General features: G+C 39.4%; 1 protein-coding gene across 1 annotated transcript; it reads right to left on the reverse strand.

Annotated features, from left to right (window-relative positions):
* Nucleotides 1–1553: 1553 nt before the first annotated feature.
* Nucleotides 1554–17562, reverse strand: coq8b (coenzyme Q8B). Its single transcript, XM_026943289.3, has 15 exons — nucleotides 17436–17562; nucleotides 16083–16261; nucleotides 15630–15947; nucleotides 13439–13505; nucleotides 12634–12705; nucleotides 12397–12516; nucleotides 11449–11534; nucleotides 9791–9931; nucleotides 8793–8874; nucleotides 8046–8139; nucleotides 7156–7297; nucleotides 5606–5713; nucleotides 5228–5293; nucleotides 4765–4851; nucleotides 1554–3408 (listed from the first exon to the last, which is right to left on the reverse strand). Exons 2-15 carry the CDS (start codon nucleotides 16257–16259, stop codon nucleotides 3112–3114), a joined length of 1857 nt encoding a protein of 618 aa, XP_026799090.3. The 5' UTR covers nucleotides 16260–16261; nucleotides 17436–17562; the 3' UTR covers nucleotides 1554–3111.
* Between the last annotated feature and the right edge of the window lie 1023 nt (nucleotides 17563–18585).

Genomic DNA, 18585 nt, shown 5'->3' on the forward strand with positions numbered 1-18585 from the left:
CTTCAGCAGACAATCTCACCATGTACCTGCTGCTGTAATCATAACGTCTGTGCTGTGATCATCCCAGTATACTCATACTGCTCATCCTTAACACACTTAGCACTGTCTGCCTTATCAGCATCCTGTTTATTTATAATCCCACTATCCGGTGTCGTCCAGACGAGAATGATTTCCCTGGTTTCTTCCTCACATCGTCTCTGGGAGCGCCCCTTTCACCTCCGCTTTGTTCCTCAGGAATCTCAATTCAATTCAATTTTATTTGTATAGCGCTTTTAACAGTGGACATTGTCACAAAGCAGCTTTACAGAAATAAATGGATTCACAAAAAATATATTGTAAATATGTGAATTTATCCCTAATGAGCGAGTCAGAGGTGACGGTGGTGAGGAAAAACTCCCCGAGATGATATGAGGAAGAAACCTTGAGAGGAACCAGACTCAAAAGGGAACCATCCTCATCTGGGTGTAACGGATAGTGCGATTATAAATCATTCCCTTCTATTATTGTGTACTATATGGACAAATAGTGCAGTTGTGCAACCAGTAAATTCATCACAGTTTTTGCAAGAAGTCCAGCTGGTTAAAATCTATCCACTGTCCACTGATGGAGTCCTGAGTACGAAGCTGCTCGTGGCAACTGCAGCCCCAAAGCCACTCCAGCATCTAAATCTAAATCTACATGCAGATTTCTGTAGTAAAGACATGGTAATGTCTATCGTTAAAAAGTGCTATACAAATAAAATTGAATGGTTTTTTTTAAATATATATACACAGTAGTGTACACAACAAATACACACTGTGGTTTTAACTTACTAATGAGCATGTAATTACCTGTGAAATGACATCCAGTATTAAATATAAAATGCTGCAGTCTTTAACATAATACAATGTCACAAGAGCTATTTGAATTCCTCACTAAATAAACACATACTAAGCATAATTTAACTTCTAACTTTATATCAACTTCTCTAATGTGTTCTGTGTCTCGGTTGTAAACATTAATTGACATTAGGGATGCTAATTCTTTAGCTGTTTTAAAAACTCTTCTCAAAACATTCTTTTTCAGGAATGCTTTTATTTGATTAGTTTTTTATTGTATTGTTGTGATTTATTTCTTGGTGAATCTATAGTATATTGTCTTATATTGTTGTGTTTTCCTTTATGTAAGCTTTCATGGAAAGCGCCTTGAGAAAGCAACTTTTAAAGGCGCCATATAAAATAAATGTATTATTATTATTATTATTATCATCATCATTATTTCGGGACGATCCGAAAGCACGCGGACAGATTGCGTGGCTCGTTCCGTATCGCTTTAACGGCTAATATCTGAAATGAAAAGTGAGATTTATTGTGTATTTATCATTTGAACTTTACGGCTTTATAATGAAGCGGGGGTCTGGGTCATACATTGATAATCAGTGAGCAGAAGAATGAAAGTGGGATCAGGTTTCTACATACAGTGAAGTCGACGTGTGTTTGTCGAGGAGATGAATAATGTAGAGGATTGTGATACGATCACATGGACGTGACTAACATACCAGGCATAAACCCTAATCCGAAGGTCAGACCTTTTTATTACCAGGAAACTCTTGACATTTTCCCAACCATTAAACTGTATAACTGTACAAATATGAACACAATTACGTAGCCATACACAAGTATAATTAAGGACATAACATGATTTTACTTATATTGCCGTCTCCAGAGCTCCCGATTCTCTGGGTTTCCTCTGAGGTTCTCTAGTTTCATCCCAAAAACTAAACGCTAGTACATGGATTGAATGGACGTGTTTCCCATCCAGGGAGTTTTCCCACCTCGCACCCAGCGTTCCCAGGACAGGCTCCGGATCCACTGCGACCCTGAGCAGGATAAAGCGCTTACTGAAGCTGAATGGAAGAAAAAGTCGTAAGACTCTGAGATTCATTCTCAGTCTCTCTCAACGTTAATCTGGATGTTCAGTAGAAAGAAACTCGTCGTTCTTTCTGCGAGTGCAAACTCGGCTCCCTCTAACTCACTTCTTAACTAGACTTATATTTCCTGAAAGAAATACACAATGCTGTGATGAGTGACAGCAAAAAAAATTAAAAGAAAATGGAAGAAAGGATGGAAGGAAAAAAAGGGAAAAGTAGGACAGAGAAAGTCGAGGAAAAGTGGCAGAGAAAGAAAGAAAGAAACTGGGAGAGACAATGAGAGAAGGGTGAATGAGAGAAAATCTTAGAAAAGCAGAAAAACGAAGGAAAGTGTCAAAATGAGAAACAATGAGAAAAAGCAGAAAAGAAGAAGGGAAATAAAGTGACAATATCAAAGAAAATGAGAGAAAAGGAAAAATCTGAACGGAGTGATAGGAATAGAAAAAAATAAACGAAAAGGAAAAAAAGGATGGAAGAAAAAAGTGAAAAGTGGGAGAAAGAAAGACAAGAAGAAAATGAGGTAGAAAAGCAGAAAATGAAAGAAAAAATGAAAAGAAAGAAAGAAAGAAAGTGAGAAATAGAAAACAAATTTAAAGGGAGGAAAGGAAAAAAGAAAAACTAGGAGAAAGAAAGTCCAGGAAAATGGCAATGGAAGAAGAGATGAAGATAAAGGAAATAAAGGTGAATAAAAATCAGGTAGAAAGAAAAAGAAAGAAAGAAAGAAAAAGAAAGCAAAAGAAGGAAACGAGAATGAGAAGTGATGGGGAAATAGAAAAAAAGGGAGGAAAATGTAGGTATTTTTAAACAAAGAATGTTACATGGTTTGCCAAAAAAAACAAAAAAAAACAAACATAAATAAAAATAAAATTCATCGCCTTTCCCAAAGTGGCTGTAACTGTGAGGTCTGTGTATGAAATCTAAGATATAGAATATAATCCCACAGATAATCACGCTGAATAAATACAGAACAGCAAACTGCTCAGAACTGAATAAATTCTTCTTGGGCATAAAACATTTTTTAAAAAAAAAAAAAAAAACATAATACACACAAATATGTTTCATCTTTATTTATGATTCAGTCAGGATACTCAGTTAAAAAAAAAAAAAAAAAAAAAAAAAAAAAAAAATTCTCAAACCCCAGTTCATCCAGAATCCTCTACCTCGACATCCCGGACTGCAGACGTAGTTTTCCTGCGCTGAGTCTAATCTCCGCCTGCACGCGCGCCACGCCGCTGTTTGTAAGTGTTATAGACGCTGAGGAACATTTCTCGGCAGGGAATTCGTGCCTGTAGCTTGGAGCAAATGAGGAAGGAGCCGGCCATCTTGCGGTGCAGCGAGTACGTCTCCTCCGGAGGAGGCGTGAGCCGGTGACGGAGCATCACCGGGATCAGGTTGTGGATACGACGCGTCGTGCTCTGAGTGCTGAAGTCGAAGGCGTCTGAAGAGGCGAACGCTTCTCCCAGGATCATCACCGCCTCCACATGAGCGTCCTTAAACGCCTGAGAGAGAGAGAGAGAGAGAGAGAGAGAGAGAGAGAGAGAGAGAGAGAGAGAGAGAGATGAACGAGAAGGTAAGCAGAGGGTTTGAAATTTAAAACCAAAATACAAACCTCAGAATGAATAGACAATTTCACCAACAAAAATAAGGATAAGAAACCACATGGGTTTGCAGGCCAAGCTGGAATGTTTGTCCTTTTTTTTTTTACTTTTGGACTAAAACAAAGAAACTGGACAAGTCTAGTTTTGCTGGACGCGTCGCATTCGTCACACAAGCGTCAGCAGACAGAACGTTCCAGGTATCAATCACTGCTTGCTAGCTAAGACTGAAATTCAGCTAGCTAGACTGCTCTCCTTTATCCGGCAAAAAAAGCTCACCGAATTTACGTAATTCAGTTGCGTACATCGCTTCCATGTGAATGAATTGTGTTACATTAACACAGTTTGTTTTCACGCATCCAGCATGATTTGATCATGTAGTGTTTGAAAGCCCTGAATAAATTGGCTCACGCAGGATCGAACCCGGGGCAGTGAGGCAGCGAGGCAGCGGGGCAGCGAGGCAGCACCGTTTACTGCTGCACTGTTCTACAGCACACGCTTTAATCACGTGAGCTTTTATACTGCCGTTACTTCTTCCCGTCAGCTGGATCACGTAACTGGATCACGTTATTAGGACATGAATTGATCACATTCACTCTACACTATTCAAACCAGGAATTAGAAACCTTTTTAAACTTAATTTAGTGTAAGCAATGAAATCATGTGTTGATGAGAAACTTAATATTTTTATGTAAACTATATGTAACGTGTTCTTAATTCTGACCGGCCGCATGTTCCCTTTTTCAGTGCAGCTGAACTCCTCACACACGAGCGCTTCAACAATCAGCCTCAGTCTGTCTGTCTGTCTCTCTATCAGTCTGTCTGTCTCTCTATCAGTCTGTCTGTCTCTCTATCAGTCTGTCTGTCTCTCTATCAGTCTGTCTGTCTCTCTATCAGTCTGTCTGTCTGTTATTCAATCAGTCTGTCTGTCTCTCTATCAGTCTGTCTGTCTGTTATTCAATCAGTCTGTCTCTCCATCAGTCTGTCTGTCTCTCCATCAGTCTGTCTGTCTCTCCATCAGTCTGTCTGTCTCTCCATCAGTCTGTCCACGGGTTCGATCGCAAACAAATGTTTTCTAAGATAATTTAAGATAATTTATTGTCACACATTACACATACTGTCATTTCTTACACAGTATTATTATTAATAATAAACTCACATTCTCACACGGGACACTAACAACTGAAATGGCTGGATTGTGTCCACACCTGCTGTTTGAACAGAGTACAGAGTATATACTGAGCAGTGAAAGTCTCAAACCTTGGTCTCATAGCCAGTGAGGAACTTCAGGTCTGTGGATTTCTGCAGAACTCTGGCCCGATCTCCCACTGAGGCCGCGTGCACCACCTAGTGTTAGCAAGGCGTGTATTATAGGTGTTACGCAAGTGAACAGATTTCAGGCAAGAGAGAAAAATAAATAACGAATATTTTATATATATTTTAATCAAAGGACCTTGTGATTTCCTATGAAATTAATAAGTCTATTAAGAGTGCACATTTTAATCATGTTGAAATTAAGCTATGTGGGACGTAAATGTGAAAATGCACACGTTAATTTGCATTATAATATAATGTTTAATAATATAATAAAGTTAACACAATATTTAGAGTGTTTCAGGTTCTTTTCTAACTGTCCTGGATTTCACACTTGCTTTTTATAGCACGAGAGCTCCAAAAAAAGGGGGAAAAAAAATCATCATAAAAGTATTTAAATTCACAGCACCTCAATGTAGTCATCAGTGAAGGACTCTGGGTATTCTCGGCAAGCTCCGAAGTCTAACAGGTAAATCTGTAAAACACAAGGCGTTACATGTGTGTTCTCATGCTCCTATAGCAAGATGTTGTTGTAGAAAAAAAGGAAACATCTTCATGCACATCATGAGTCTGCTCATTAGACTCAATATGGTTACTGATGCAAAGCGCAGCAGAGGAACCATGACACTGCTGTAGCTCTTCTCACATCATCACGACGTGTTATAACCAGGAAAGGATCCGATGTGTTTAATAAAGCATGAGATGAATGAAGTCTGCAGAGGCGTAAGCAACGTGCTGCAACGATAAGCAGCGAGAAAAATAAATCTCTCTTTTGAAAACTGCTTACCTTGTCCTCCTCGGCATTGTAGAAGAAGTTGGACCAGTTGGGGTCCGTCTGCATGAAGCGAAACTCAAAAAGCTCTCGGAGACACAAGTTCAAGATGCTGAAGCAAATCTGTGGAGAAGCGGATTCAAAAGAGTTCGGATTTTAATAAAAGAGTTCAAACTACGCCTGGTATGAAAAGTGATCCACGACATCTTTATGCCTTTAGGTTTGGTGATCTTTATCGTAATTTTAATGCTTGTGTCATTACAATATCGGATGAGACACCATCTTAACCCGAGACATCGTTTATTTTAAGGATAAAATCATGAATTAAATTAAAGTCGAGCTGTAACGGTAGCAGTTGAGTGCTTGGTCAGCTTCTCCTTCCTTGCTGGCAAATTTTACATGAATCCAGAGATCATTAACCTTCAGACTGAGCGTCTCACACACACACACACACACACACACACACACGCAAACAGCTGCTATTTCTACAAAGATCTGTCTGAAAGTCCACTTTACCCTATCAAGTAAAACTCCATTAGATATTACTGTTACCTGACCAATTTATAATCATATTTTTTCAGAAATCAAAGCATTTTACTGAAAAATAAATAATGATGTAGCCATTCAATTACATCAATAAACCTTGTAGTTGATGCTTGAATAATTCACTGCTAACTCATTCATCAGTAACTGCGTTATCTGGAGCCGATCCCAGGAACGCTGGGTGGGAATACATCCCGGATCGGATGCCAGTACATCGCGGTGCATCGAGGGACAATTTAGAGTCGCCAATTCCACCTACCTGCATGTTTTCAGAAGGTGGAACGAAACCGGAGAACCCAGAAGAAACCCACACAGACACAGGAACAACATGCACACAGCCAGTAACCGCTGACTGCGTATATCTGAACACGATGTGCTAATCACGCTCAACTCAAACGATAATTTTAAGTCGGAAGTTCACCTGTGTGCGAGTCGTGTAACTACACACCTTTCCCACTGGAGCTACACATCTGTGCAAAAAAAGTCTTAAGCACTAAGAACTAAAGAAATTCTGTCAAATGACGATTTTATATGAAAATAATCATATAAAAAATGTTCTAAGTATCAGAATAATGACTATATTGAGACATAAACAGTAAATCAACCACTAAACCAAACCAGTGTGTTCAAAACCGAATAAACTCTCAAGCTAAATTCTCTCGAATCTCGACGATCACGTGGCAGGCTGCTGCTCCGCCGTCTCTGTGGGAAAATCCCAAACGGCCTTGATAATGTTTTTTAAAACAGAAATATGAAGTATGGTCTTATTTGATACTTGCCAAATTACAAGATGTTCTTGGGAAAAAATGCAACGAAGTATGCAAGATAAAATTTATCTAAAATACAAACAAAAAAAAAAAAAAAAAAATGCAGGCTTCCGAAGCCTTTTGCACAGTCGAAGTAGTAAACGCTACGTTAAATAAATAATACGCTGTAACCTTCATTAAAAGCTAAAGGGGGATTTCACACAACATCTACACTTTATTACTACTCCACTCTGCTTTATTCCCACATGGACTCGCCTTATTCCTGGTCTCCTGATCCAGATCCACACAGCTGTCCAGTGGGACTCCGTTAATAAGCTCCATGGTGAGCACGCGCCCGGTGGTGAGCTCATCGATGACCTCAGGTACTTTAAATATCGGGTCTCCTTCCATGAGAGCCCTGCAGGAATCAAACAAAAGCTTCACTCTACTGAAGACTGGATCACTATAGAAGCTAGAGTTAGTGGAGAAACGTGGGTCATATGTATTAAGGGCTGAATTCACGGCAGCGCAGATTTTGCCGAAAACAGACGCATGTCTTAGTTACGAATAATTCTGACCTTCGGCTTAAACCCATTTTCTTGCGTGATATCAGCTCTAGTGAGAAGTTGACAGTTAACGTAACCACAATATCGAACGAGACAACATCTTAACCGGAGACATTAATTAAAGTTGAGCTGTAAGGGTAGCAGATGAGTGCTCGGTCAGCTTCTCCTTCAAACCCTGGGCACGTTTTCATTACACAGCAAATTAAAAAAAAAAATACTGGCAGTATTTTATAAATTCAACAACTCAAAACAGCGAATTAAAACCGTGATAAAATAGCTTAAATCCTGGCACGCATTATGATTTCCTGACCTCATGACCTCAGTGTAGTATCTCCTGATTTCATTACACACACGTTACTAGAAATATGTGCTGGATCAAGTGCTATTCTAGCCATCGAGCTACTGAACAATGAGAATGGAAGCCATATTGTTCCAAATTTGCATAATTACAACTAGGACAGTTCATGCATTTATACCATATTTATACCAATATATTGTTAAATATATGCGCTAGACTCCTATAAGACGTTTATTTGAGTATCTTCAGCGCTCAGCTTCCTGGCTTTACGTTACAAGCTCTTTCTGCGTCACTGGGCTTACCTGAAGCGCTTGGCACACTTCGCCTCTCGCCTGTAGTCACACTCCCAGGAAAGCTCCCTGTGAAGGACCTCGAGGCTGCTGTCTGCAAATAAACCTGGCACAAAACAACACAATTACTACAGTGACTTACTTCAACAATCTCTACTTTTGTCTACACCTGCTGTTTATATCATATGTAGCATGTCCGTGTGCAATACTATCACCTGATCACTTTATTTATCAGGACTCTAAACTCTCAATGCACCAAATGTAGAATGTAAATGTACAGTTACTGTCTCTGGTCACTTCCTCAACTACAGTCACTTATTCCATTTCAGTCTGTACTTCTGTGTGTCTTTACTGAACTGTTTACACCAGTGTAGAGGTTAATGTGCAGTTCTATCACTGCTCACTTATTCAGAATGTTCTGAATGTTCACTGTGCAATATTATGACTTAGTCACCTGCTGTATAAACTTTATACTTTATACTGTATACCTGCTGTACATACATACATACTTCTATACTATACAGTACACTCACTTTATAGTCTTATTTATTGTCTAGTGTTACATGTTTGTTTTTATAACACCAGTCAGAAGCAGTGCTCCTAATTTCGTTGTATACAGAGATATACAATGACAATAAAGGCTTTCATTCATTCATTCGTTCATTCAGTTATGCAAACTATCCTTCAGAGATGTTCACGCAAAATAAATAAATAAATAAATAAACGTTGTCTGACGGGAAAGCGTTTCCTGTCTCTCACCCTCAGGCAGCGGCACACTCATCTTCAACACGGACATCAAGTTGCTCACGTCACTCTTGATGCTCTCGGCCACTCCTGGATACTGTAAAGGGGCAGGCAGAGTTCGTACGTTAGTCAGGAATCGGAATTATTCCTTATGTTCTTATCTCTTTTCATTTTATAGTAATACTCATCTATAAGAACTCAGTTAATGATTAATAAATAATTAATTCCCTGCACGTTTAATCCACACACAAGTGTGCTAGTATCCTTAAGCATGCAGCACAAAAATACTTTATTACTGTAAATGGTGAGATTAGGAACAATCTCAGCACATTTCCTAAGATATCCCTCATCACAGGAAGCTGGTTTACTTGTATTTCTCAACGTATTTCCGGTTTACGTGTATTTCTCAACTTGTATTTCTCAATAAAACAATCATGGGAAAAAGAAAGTACACCCTCTTTCAATTCTATGTTTTTATTTATCAGGAGTTAAATAACAAATTGTGTGTTCCTCACCAAGTTCTGTATAAAAAAAACACAACAGATTTCAATATGTAGTCACGTTTCCCCAAAAATAAGTGCTCTCTGTAATTCAGTAACATGTAGAACCACGTTTCGCAACAATAACTTGAAGTAAAGGTTTTCTGTAGGAGTTTATCAGTCTCTCACGTCGTTCTGGAGAAATTTTGACCCACTCTTCTTTACAACATCGCTTCATTCATGGTTGTGAGATCATTCATTTCCAATACAACACATCATCTTTTTAAAAGAATGGTCATTGTTAGTGACTCAAAGATTCATGTCAGAAGTCATTTAGTCTTTTTAAATGGGTAATTAGGTGACCTAAAGAGAATATGTGTGTAAATATTATAATAAATATCTTGTCTATAGCTATAAAACAGGAGCTTTACTAACTAAATTGGATAGCATCTGAATTCAATATTCTAATGAGAGGTTTTATAATTCTCACAAAGCTGTATTAATGTTAGTTTCAGATTCGCTCCTGCTCTGTACCTGTATCTTCATAGCCACTTCTCTCCCATCTGACAGGACGCCAAGATGCACTTGACCAATGGAGGCAGCTGCAAAGGGTTTGTCCTGAAATGACAACAGCATTTGCTTCCAGCCAGGGCCCAACTCCTCCTCCAGAACTTTCTACAAACACGACACGAAATCACACATCAGGTCGCGGAAACGCCACAAAGAGAAACATAAAAGGTCAGAAATACATTAATATCCTTAAAAAAAAAACATTTTGTGCTGTCTGTAGTCCATGTCCTGGTGCTGAACACGTACGTTCACGTTCAGCATTTACTTCACATTTCACACACATCACACGATCTGCACTACATCAGCTCAGGTGTTCTCAACTCCAGTCCCTCGCACTGCACATTTTGAAGTTTTCCCCACTGCTGACACACCTGATCAGCTAATTATTCCGCCCTTAACGAGCTGGGACAGGTACGTTAAAGGTAAAGAGATACGTGTGGGACGGCGTGCCGCAAGGAAGGGAATTAAGACGCTTTGCCTTAGTCTTGCAAAACAGCTTTAAATACAATCACAAATCATAATATCAAATTCTCTGCAGCACAGAAAGAAAAAAAAAAAACAAAAACATACGCCTCAAGTGAACACGAAGGTTTTTTTACTCTAATATTATTGCAAAATAAATAAATAAATAAAAATGACATCATAGCGAGTGAAAATATCTTGAATATAATCTAATCTCAAGCTTGGAGTAAGTCTTGTTCTATTGGCAGATAGTTCTTTCATATTTAAGCATTTATTTCCATAAAGAAGCAAAATTATCTGCCAGTAGAATAAGAAAAGTTTAAATGTATACAAGCATCTAAAGAGGCTGAATAATATTATATTTGAATGAATAATATTATATTTGATTTATGATGATATCATAATAAGAAATGATTAATAATTTGATGAATTTGCTGTTATTCAATATATTTTCACTTGCCAAGATATGAATTTTTTGTGACGCAATAAAACATTTTTGCAAAATAATAATCATCATCATCTCGGTTACCTTCTTGGTTACATTTGAACCCTGTTTAACCTTTAAATACCGAACAGCAGCACACAGGAGCACGTGTGTTAGATTAAAGCTAGCTTCAGACTGTCCAATTAACGACCAGTGGCCATTTAAGATGATTATTTGTCACACTGTAAGAGATAATCTCAAAAACAACTCCATGACACGCTGTGATCCTCCATAACAGACTGTGATAAGGTGTGATCTGCATGTCAGATTATACGAAGATCCTTAACACTTCATGAAGATCCTCCAAAGAAAGATCTGCAACTGAAGAAAATTACGATGTGCTGCTTATATCATGAATTCAAAGTGAAGCTGAGGTAATAAGGATATTTTTCTGTCCATTAGCATGTTTCATTTACGTTTCCGTATTTCCATTCCCGCTGCCGTATCTGTAGCTGTCAATCATGCTGTGCCGTGCTCCTATTGGTGCCTTACAGACGAGCGCCGTAGCTGCGCTCACACTCTGACATCACACTGCTAACACTTTTTCCCATGAGCACGTCACAAAAGAGCACGTCACAAAACCGCCGCTCTCGACTCACATCAAAACAATACTTTTATTTTTTTAGTCTTTGAAAAACTTGTACAGCTTTACGCCAGTTTAATGTAAGGAACTTACGCTGGTTTGCCAGGCTGGCATAAAGTCCGCACTTTGTCTGACCCTCTCAAATATCTTCTGTAGTTGTGGATTAATGAAGCTGTTGTCTACAAACGACATGAAAAAAAAACACAACACTAAATATTATTAACAAAATACTACTACAGCTAACGTTGATGCATCACAGCAGGCCGAATTGCTTAAGACGTGATCGAGCTTCAAGAAAAAATTCAAGATCAATACATAATCGATTTCATTACGTGGTTAAGAAAGAGTGTGTGAGTAACACGAAGAACACGGCTGCGTCTCAGTCAGCTCGCTAGGTCAGTACGCAGGGCGCTGATCAGGGAGGCGGCCATTTTAAGTGCTGTCTCGATCGCAGAATCCTCGATCGCAGAGCTCTGGAACGTTCGCTCCTTTAAAAAAATCCCACAATGCACCGCAAAAACCCGGGAGCATCGACGCTCGCTACGTTCCCTTACAGGAAATGACGTCATATTTTCTGAAGCCTCTCAGCTCGAAAAAAAAAAAAAAAAGGCAGACGAACTCAAATGATTGTAGCTCAATGCTGTAGCTCTCAGATGATTACTTACATTCATGATTTTTAACTTTATTTGACGTTCTGTATACAGTGTGTTTGCGTTTAACGACTTTTAAGTGTTTAATTGATTATAAAGTGATTATAAAAATCCACTCACTAGTTTATGATCCTGGTTCAAGCACCGTGACAGAAACTAGTGTGATTAAGCTAACAAATTTATATCATATATAAACATCAGAAAGATATCGGTCCTGCCTGTTGGTGACGTTTCACAGCGCGACTACGTCGTCATGGCGCCGGAAATTGAGTCATCAGTGACCCGGTGTGTAATGACCCAGGGTCCTAGTGCCTGAACTCGCGTACACGAGCTACTGACTCACCACCGAGCGAGCTGACTGAGACGCACCGAGTGTTCCTGAACACCGTACCCTGAATGCTCAGCATCTGTCCAATCTTGAGCGCTGCGCCTCGCACTTTACACAGCGTGTTAACAATCCTCTCAGCGTTGGCCTCGGACAGGAGCGGAGAATCTAACACAGCTCCGGTATCTGACAGACAAATCCGATCCGAAATCTTATAATGCAGCACAACACAAATACAAAAGCACTATATCTGGACGTGACATTAACATAATGTGTAGCAGATGTTAATGGTTTCAGACCTACCTGTTTTTCTGCCTCCAAAAGACTGCTTTGCTACTTCAGCAATGGCACCAAGACCGAGTCCAACAGCTAAACCTACAAGAGTCGAGGATGAGTACGGTCTCTATGTGCTGTCCAAGCAGCTGCTTCACAATCCAGGGGAGGAAAAGCAGCAGCCCAGGACAGACATAGTTCACCTCTGGGCTCTTAGCGTTTTAATTCATAACTGTCTGGCTATGAATAAAAACGTAGGTTTAATAATCAGGAAAAAAATCCTCACTGACTTCAGCACAACAAGTTTTATAAGAGTTTTTACTGGGTGTATTAGTCAGTGTGCGCAGATGAGAAGCGGTGAGAAGCAGTCTTTTGTGAATATGCAGGATGGAAAATAAAGTTTCCCACAAAGCTGTCCCTCTTACTAGCACATCATCCATGCACTCACCTTGTGGTTATTCATACAAAGAGTAAACAAAGACACTAGTGATAATTAACTAATAGGTTTAACGTGCAAAACGTTCTGAAACGTTCACCAACGACTTGCTGACTTTTTGTCAAGGGCACAAACATGATCATATGTGAAACCAAACTATACCAAATATACCAAATATACCAAACTACCACTTAAGTTAGCTACCACTTTTTAACCTATTAGGTTTCTGGGCAACCAAAACATGGGATTTATCCCCTAGTGGGCTAGCTAATAAACTGATGATTTGCGCACCATTTGAAAGCTTTTACATTTACGAAATTGTTAGCTTTGCAGAATTTTGTTTCTTCATGGTTTCAATTCAAAACCAGCATCTCTCACAGTGGAATTAGACTTACTCACCCCCAAAATTTGCAAGTCGACTAATCCGCGTGACAGGAACCTTCCTTTCTCTGGCTCGCTCATTTAGCTGAAAGGAAACCAGATTATTACGTGTAACGATTCCATCCCAACAACTCCACAACCAGACTGCATTATTACACTAACGTACATCTTACGCTGATTTATTACAGACGTTGCCTTTCCAACAACATGTCTAGAAAAAGAGGAGGGAAAAATAAACTCTTAATAATGTCTTAATTCTAAGAGTGTAGATTTGCTAGTTCTGCTCTCTGCCATTTATCCAGCAGCTATTCATAGCACTGTATTGTTATTATTATTATTATTATTATTATTAAAGACAAATAAAACGACTTCATTGAATTCCACAGTCAATTGTTTAATGTGCTCTTACTGTACGATTAATTTTGCTAGAGCACAAAATATCCATAAATAAACATCCAAAACTAATCATCATGAGTCGCAGGAAAAAAGTGACATACAGACTGTAATTTATTTGTAAAATATGAACCAAATCAATTAATTTCACCTTTACAAAAGATAGAAATATGTACAGTCAGGTCCATAAATATTGGGACAGTTACATAGTTTTGGTAATTTTGCCTCTGTACACCACCACAGTGGATTTGAAATGAAGCAGTCAAGATGTGACTGAAGCGTAGACTTTCAGCTTTAATTCAAGGGGTTTAACAAAAATATTGCATTAACCGTTTAGGAATTACAGCCATTTTTTACAGAGTTCCTCCATTTTCACAGGCCCAAAAGTAATGGGACAAACTAATATAATCATAAATATTAGAATTATTTTTATTACTTGGTGGTAAATCCTTTGCAGTCAATGACTACCTGAAGTCTGGACCCCATGGACATCACCAAATGCTGAGTTTCCTCCCTTGAGATGATTTGCCAAATCTTTACTGCAGCCATCTTCAGTTGCTGCTTGTTTGTGGGTCATTCTGCCTTCAGATTTGTCTTCAGTAAGTGAAAAGCAGCTCAGTTGGGTTGAGGTCAGGTGACTGACTCGGCCATTTAAGAACATTTAATTTCCAAGCTCTTGGGCTGCTTTCACAGTATGTTTTGGGTTGTTCTCCGTCTGTACTGTGAAGCGCTGTCCTATCAGTTTTGCAGCATTTGACTGAATCTGAGCAGAAAGTAGCTCTGTACACTTCAGAATTCATCCTGCTACTTCTATCAACAGTCACATTATCAATAAACCCCAGTGACCCAGTTCCATTGGCGGCCAAACATGCCCATGCCATAACACTGCCTCCACATGTTTGACGGATGATGTGGTATGCTTTGGATCATGAGCCCTTCCTTTCCTTCTCCATACTTTTCTCTTCCCATCATTCTGGTACAAGTTAATCTTGCATCAGAACTGGTCAGGCTTTTTTTAGAGGTTTTTAGCAAAGTCTAATCTGGCCTTTGTGTTCTTCAGTGTTACCAGCGGTTTGCATCTTGAGGTAAACCATCTGTATTTACATTCATGAAGGTGGCTCTTGATTGTAGACTTTGACAATGATAGGCCTACCTCCTCCAGAGTGTTCCTGACTTGGCTAGATGTTGTGAAGGGGTTGTTCTTCAATAAGAAAAGAATTCTGCAATCATCCACTTTAGTTGTTTTCTGTGGTCTCCCAGGCCTTTTGGTGTTGCTGAGCTCGCCAGTGCATTCCTTCTTTTTAAGAATGTACCAAATTGTTGATTTGGCCCTCCTAAAGTTTCTGCTATCTCTCTGATAGGTCTGTTTTGGTTTTTCAGCCTAATGATGGCCTCCTTCACTTGCATCAACACCTCTTTGGACGGCATATTGAGAGTTCCCATGAACAGCTACCAAATGCAAATTCAACACTTGGAATCAGCTCCAGACCTTTTATCTCCTTAATTTATCATGATATAAGGAGGAAACAGGCCACAGCTGGCCATGAAACTGCTTATCAGTCAATTGTCCCATTACTTTTGAGCCTGTGAAAATGGAGGAACTCTGTAAAAAATGGCTGTAATTCCTAAACGGTTAATGCAATATTTTTGTTAAACCCCTTGAATTAAAGCTGAAAGTCTACACTTCAATCACATCTTGACTGCTTCATTTCAAATCCACTGTGGTGGTGTACAGAGGCAAAATTACCAAAACTGTGTCACTGTCCCAATATTTATGGACCTGACTGTATATATATTAGATTATATCTTCGCTCACCTTCTGGCGAACGGGCCGGGCCGTGCTCTGTTTAACCTCCCGGGCCTTTTTGATGTCCTCTGGACTCAGCCTGGCCACTACAGAGTCATGAACGAACCTGGCGTGATTACGAGGCGCTGTGACGTGTAAGAACCGAGCACTTTGCCCAGGCCATCCGGTTCCCGCTGCCGTTCCTTTGGCTGTTCCTGTAGGATCGTAAATGTCATCCTTGCTGGAAATATCTGACGCGAGCTCCGAGCCCACGGCCCATTTGGCTGCCTCGTGTTCCTCCATCTGGTCCCATCCTTCAGTGTCTGGGAACTCCTCAGATTTGGGTGTCTGGCAGAAACACAAGCAAAATAAATGACAGGAGAGACGTAACTGTAACTGGAGGAATGATCTCAGCAGAAAATATATCACAGTATATCATAGTTTATCTCAATAACAAGAGCATACTGTCAAACCACCATGTACCTTGTCTTGTGTCATCATGGCACCCGTCCAGGCCCCAACTGCATCCTGGGCAATTTTGAGTCCTGACCCCAGCGTCGAGTTGCAGGCTATCAACCGCAGCTGCTCTGCTTGCGTCGTGGCGAAGGCAGCACCGACCTTGCCAGCACCCCGCACTACCTGGAGCACCTCCGACAGCATTACTGTTAAAAAATGTTAAGGTCTATCTGTATTAATGTCCGGGAACTCGTCAATCTGGAAAGGACAACTTTAACCAGCACTGTGAAGCCACACAGTTGTGTGATGCAAAATCCATCAACTAACAGATTTTAGCTCACAAAGATTTTGAGCAGTAAACAAAACAGGACTTCCTCGTATATCTGCGGAACCATCCAACACATAAAAAACTGTTTGTCTATTAATAAAGAAAGGAACGTTTAGTGCAAAGACAAATAAGCTGCTGTGACCAAAGCACTCACAATGAATAAGGTGATATGACAAGACTGAAATCACCTTTTCAATATATTTAAACTGTGAGGAATTATGGTCAAACGTATGTCTGTCTATACTATTATGTCTATATGGTCAAAAGTATGTGCACCCCTGACCATCACACCCATATGTGCTTGTCGAACATCTCATTCCAGCTGTTATAATGAGCTCCACTCTTCTGGGAAGCTTTCCACTAGATGTTGGAGCGTGGCTACAAGAGCATTAGTGAGGTCAGGCACTGATGTTGGGATGTCGAGGAGGTCTGGGGTTCAGTCGGTGTTCCAGTTCATCCCAAAGGTGTTCAGTGGGGTTGAGGTCAGGGCTCTGTGCAGGACACTCGAGTTCTTCCACTCCAACCTTCACACACCATGTCTTCATGGAGCTCGCTTTGTGCACAGGGGCATTGTCATGCTGGAACAGGTTTGAGTCTCTTAGTTCCAGTGAAGGGAAACTGTAAAGCTACAGCACACAGAGACGTTCTATACAATTCTGTGTGTCACAGCAGTTTGGTGAAGAACCACATATGAGTGTGATGGTCAGGGTGCACATACGTTTGGCCTTATAGTGTACTTCATGTTCTAGATCACAGGTGACCAACTCTGGTCCTGGAGAATCACCTGTCCTGCACATTTAATGTTTTTCCTGCTCCCTTGAGAGAACTAATTAGCAATCTGTCCTGAGTTTGAGTGTGTGTGTGTGTGTGTGTGTGTGTGTGTGTGTGTTACAGCAGAGACAGTAGACTCTACAGGGTTTGGAGCCTCTGTACTACTCATAAACAGTTCGTCAAAGCCGTTTGCCAAAAGCTCGCCTTCTTCTTCTGATCTGATAAAAGATTACTCTGACTTCCTATAAAATAATTCAAGACTATAAAAGAAAATTACTTACCGCCGTTTATAAATATTAAGTGATGTCCTTCTAACGCTCCAGACTCGCCACGGGGTGATAAACTGCTACCGGACCCGGAAATGGCTGTGGAAATGGACGCACCCGCTCAGCCAATCAAATTCACACTCCCCCGTGTGACGACAATGACCTACAACTTCTGACCAATGATGTTATCAGATACTGGACCAGCGCGGCCAATCCAATGTGCAGCTCCACGAGGAGGCGGGTTTTAGTGAAAATAACAACCGTTATGTGATTCTGAATCGGATCATCAAAAAGAGTCGACTCTTTCGGCTCCTAAAAGACATTTTTTTAAAAGTTTGCGGTGTTTTGATCAGTAATTGTTCTTCTTTTCCTAAATATAGCTGAAACTGTTTCACGAAAGCTTCTTCTTCCTAATGAAGAGATTATAAAATCTTATTATTATAAAATCTATTTAAAATGTTTAAATCAGCATACAGTAAACACAGCTGCATTAGTGCTATTGTTGCTGCTCTGTATTAAGAAGAAAATTAATTTTCATTTATACTCATAATCAAGGTTTCCATGGAAACATGAAACAATACTGTCTAAGTCTAAAAAAGTAAATAAAGGAATTAAAATAAATAAATAAAGGAATTTAAAAACAAACGGTTCATGTATGCGAGTCGGTTCATCTAACAGAAGTGACTCTTTCAGCAAAGACACATCACACCTCAGCGTGAGGAATAAACACAAACACAATAATTCCTCCATTTCACTTTATCCTGAGCTGCAGCTGGACATAACGGCCATGAAGCAGGAGTTATACAGGACAGAAAATGACTTCAGTCTAAATAAATACATAAATAAATACATAAAACAATGAATACATGCATTAATTAATTAATTAATAAACGCATAAATAAGTAATTAATAATGCATAAAAATAAATAAATAAAAAATAAATACATGCATAAATAAATTGATTAATTAAGTCCTAAATAAATAAATTAAATTAAATAAATAAGTAGATGAATGAATGAATGAATGAATGAATGAATACATGCATAAATAAACAAATTAATAAACGCATAAATAAATAAATAAATAAATAAATAAATAAATAAATAAGTGAAGGCATAGATAGATAGATAGATAGATAGATAGATAGATAGATAGATCATGAATT

Source organism: Pangasianodon hypophthalmus, chromosome 14 (genome assembly GCF_027358585.1).
Source record: "Pangasianodon hypophthalmus isolate fPanHyp1 chromosome 14, fPanHyp1.pri, whole genome shotgun sequence".
NCBI lineage: Eukaryota > Metazoa > Chordata > Actinopteri > Siluriformes > Pangasiidae > Pangasianodon > Pangasianodon hypophthalmus.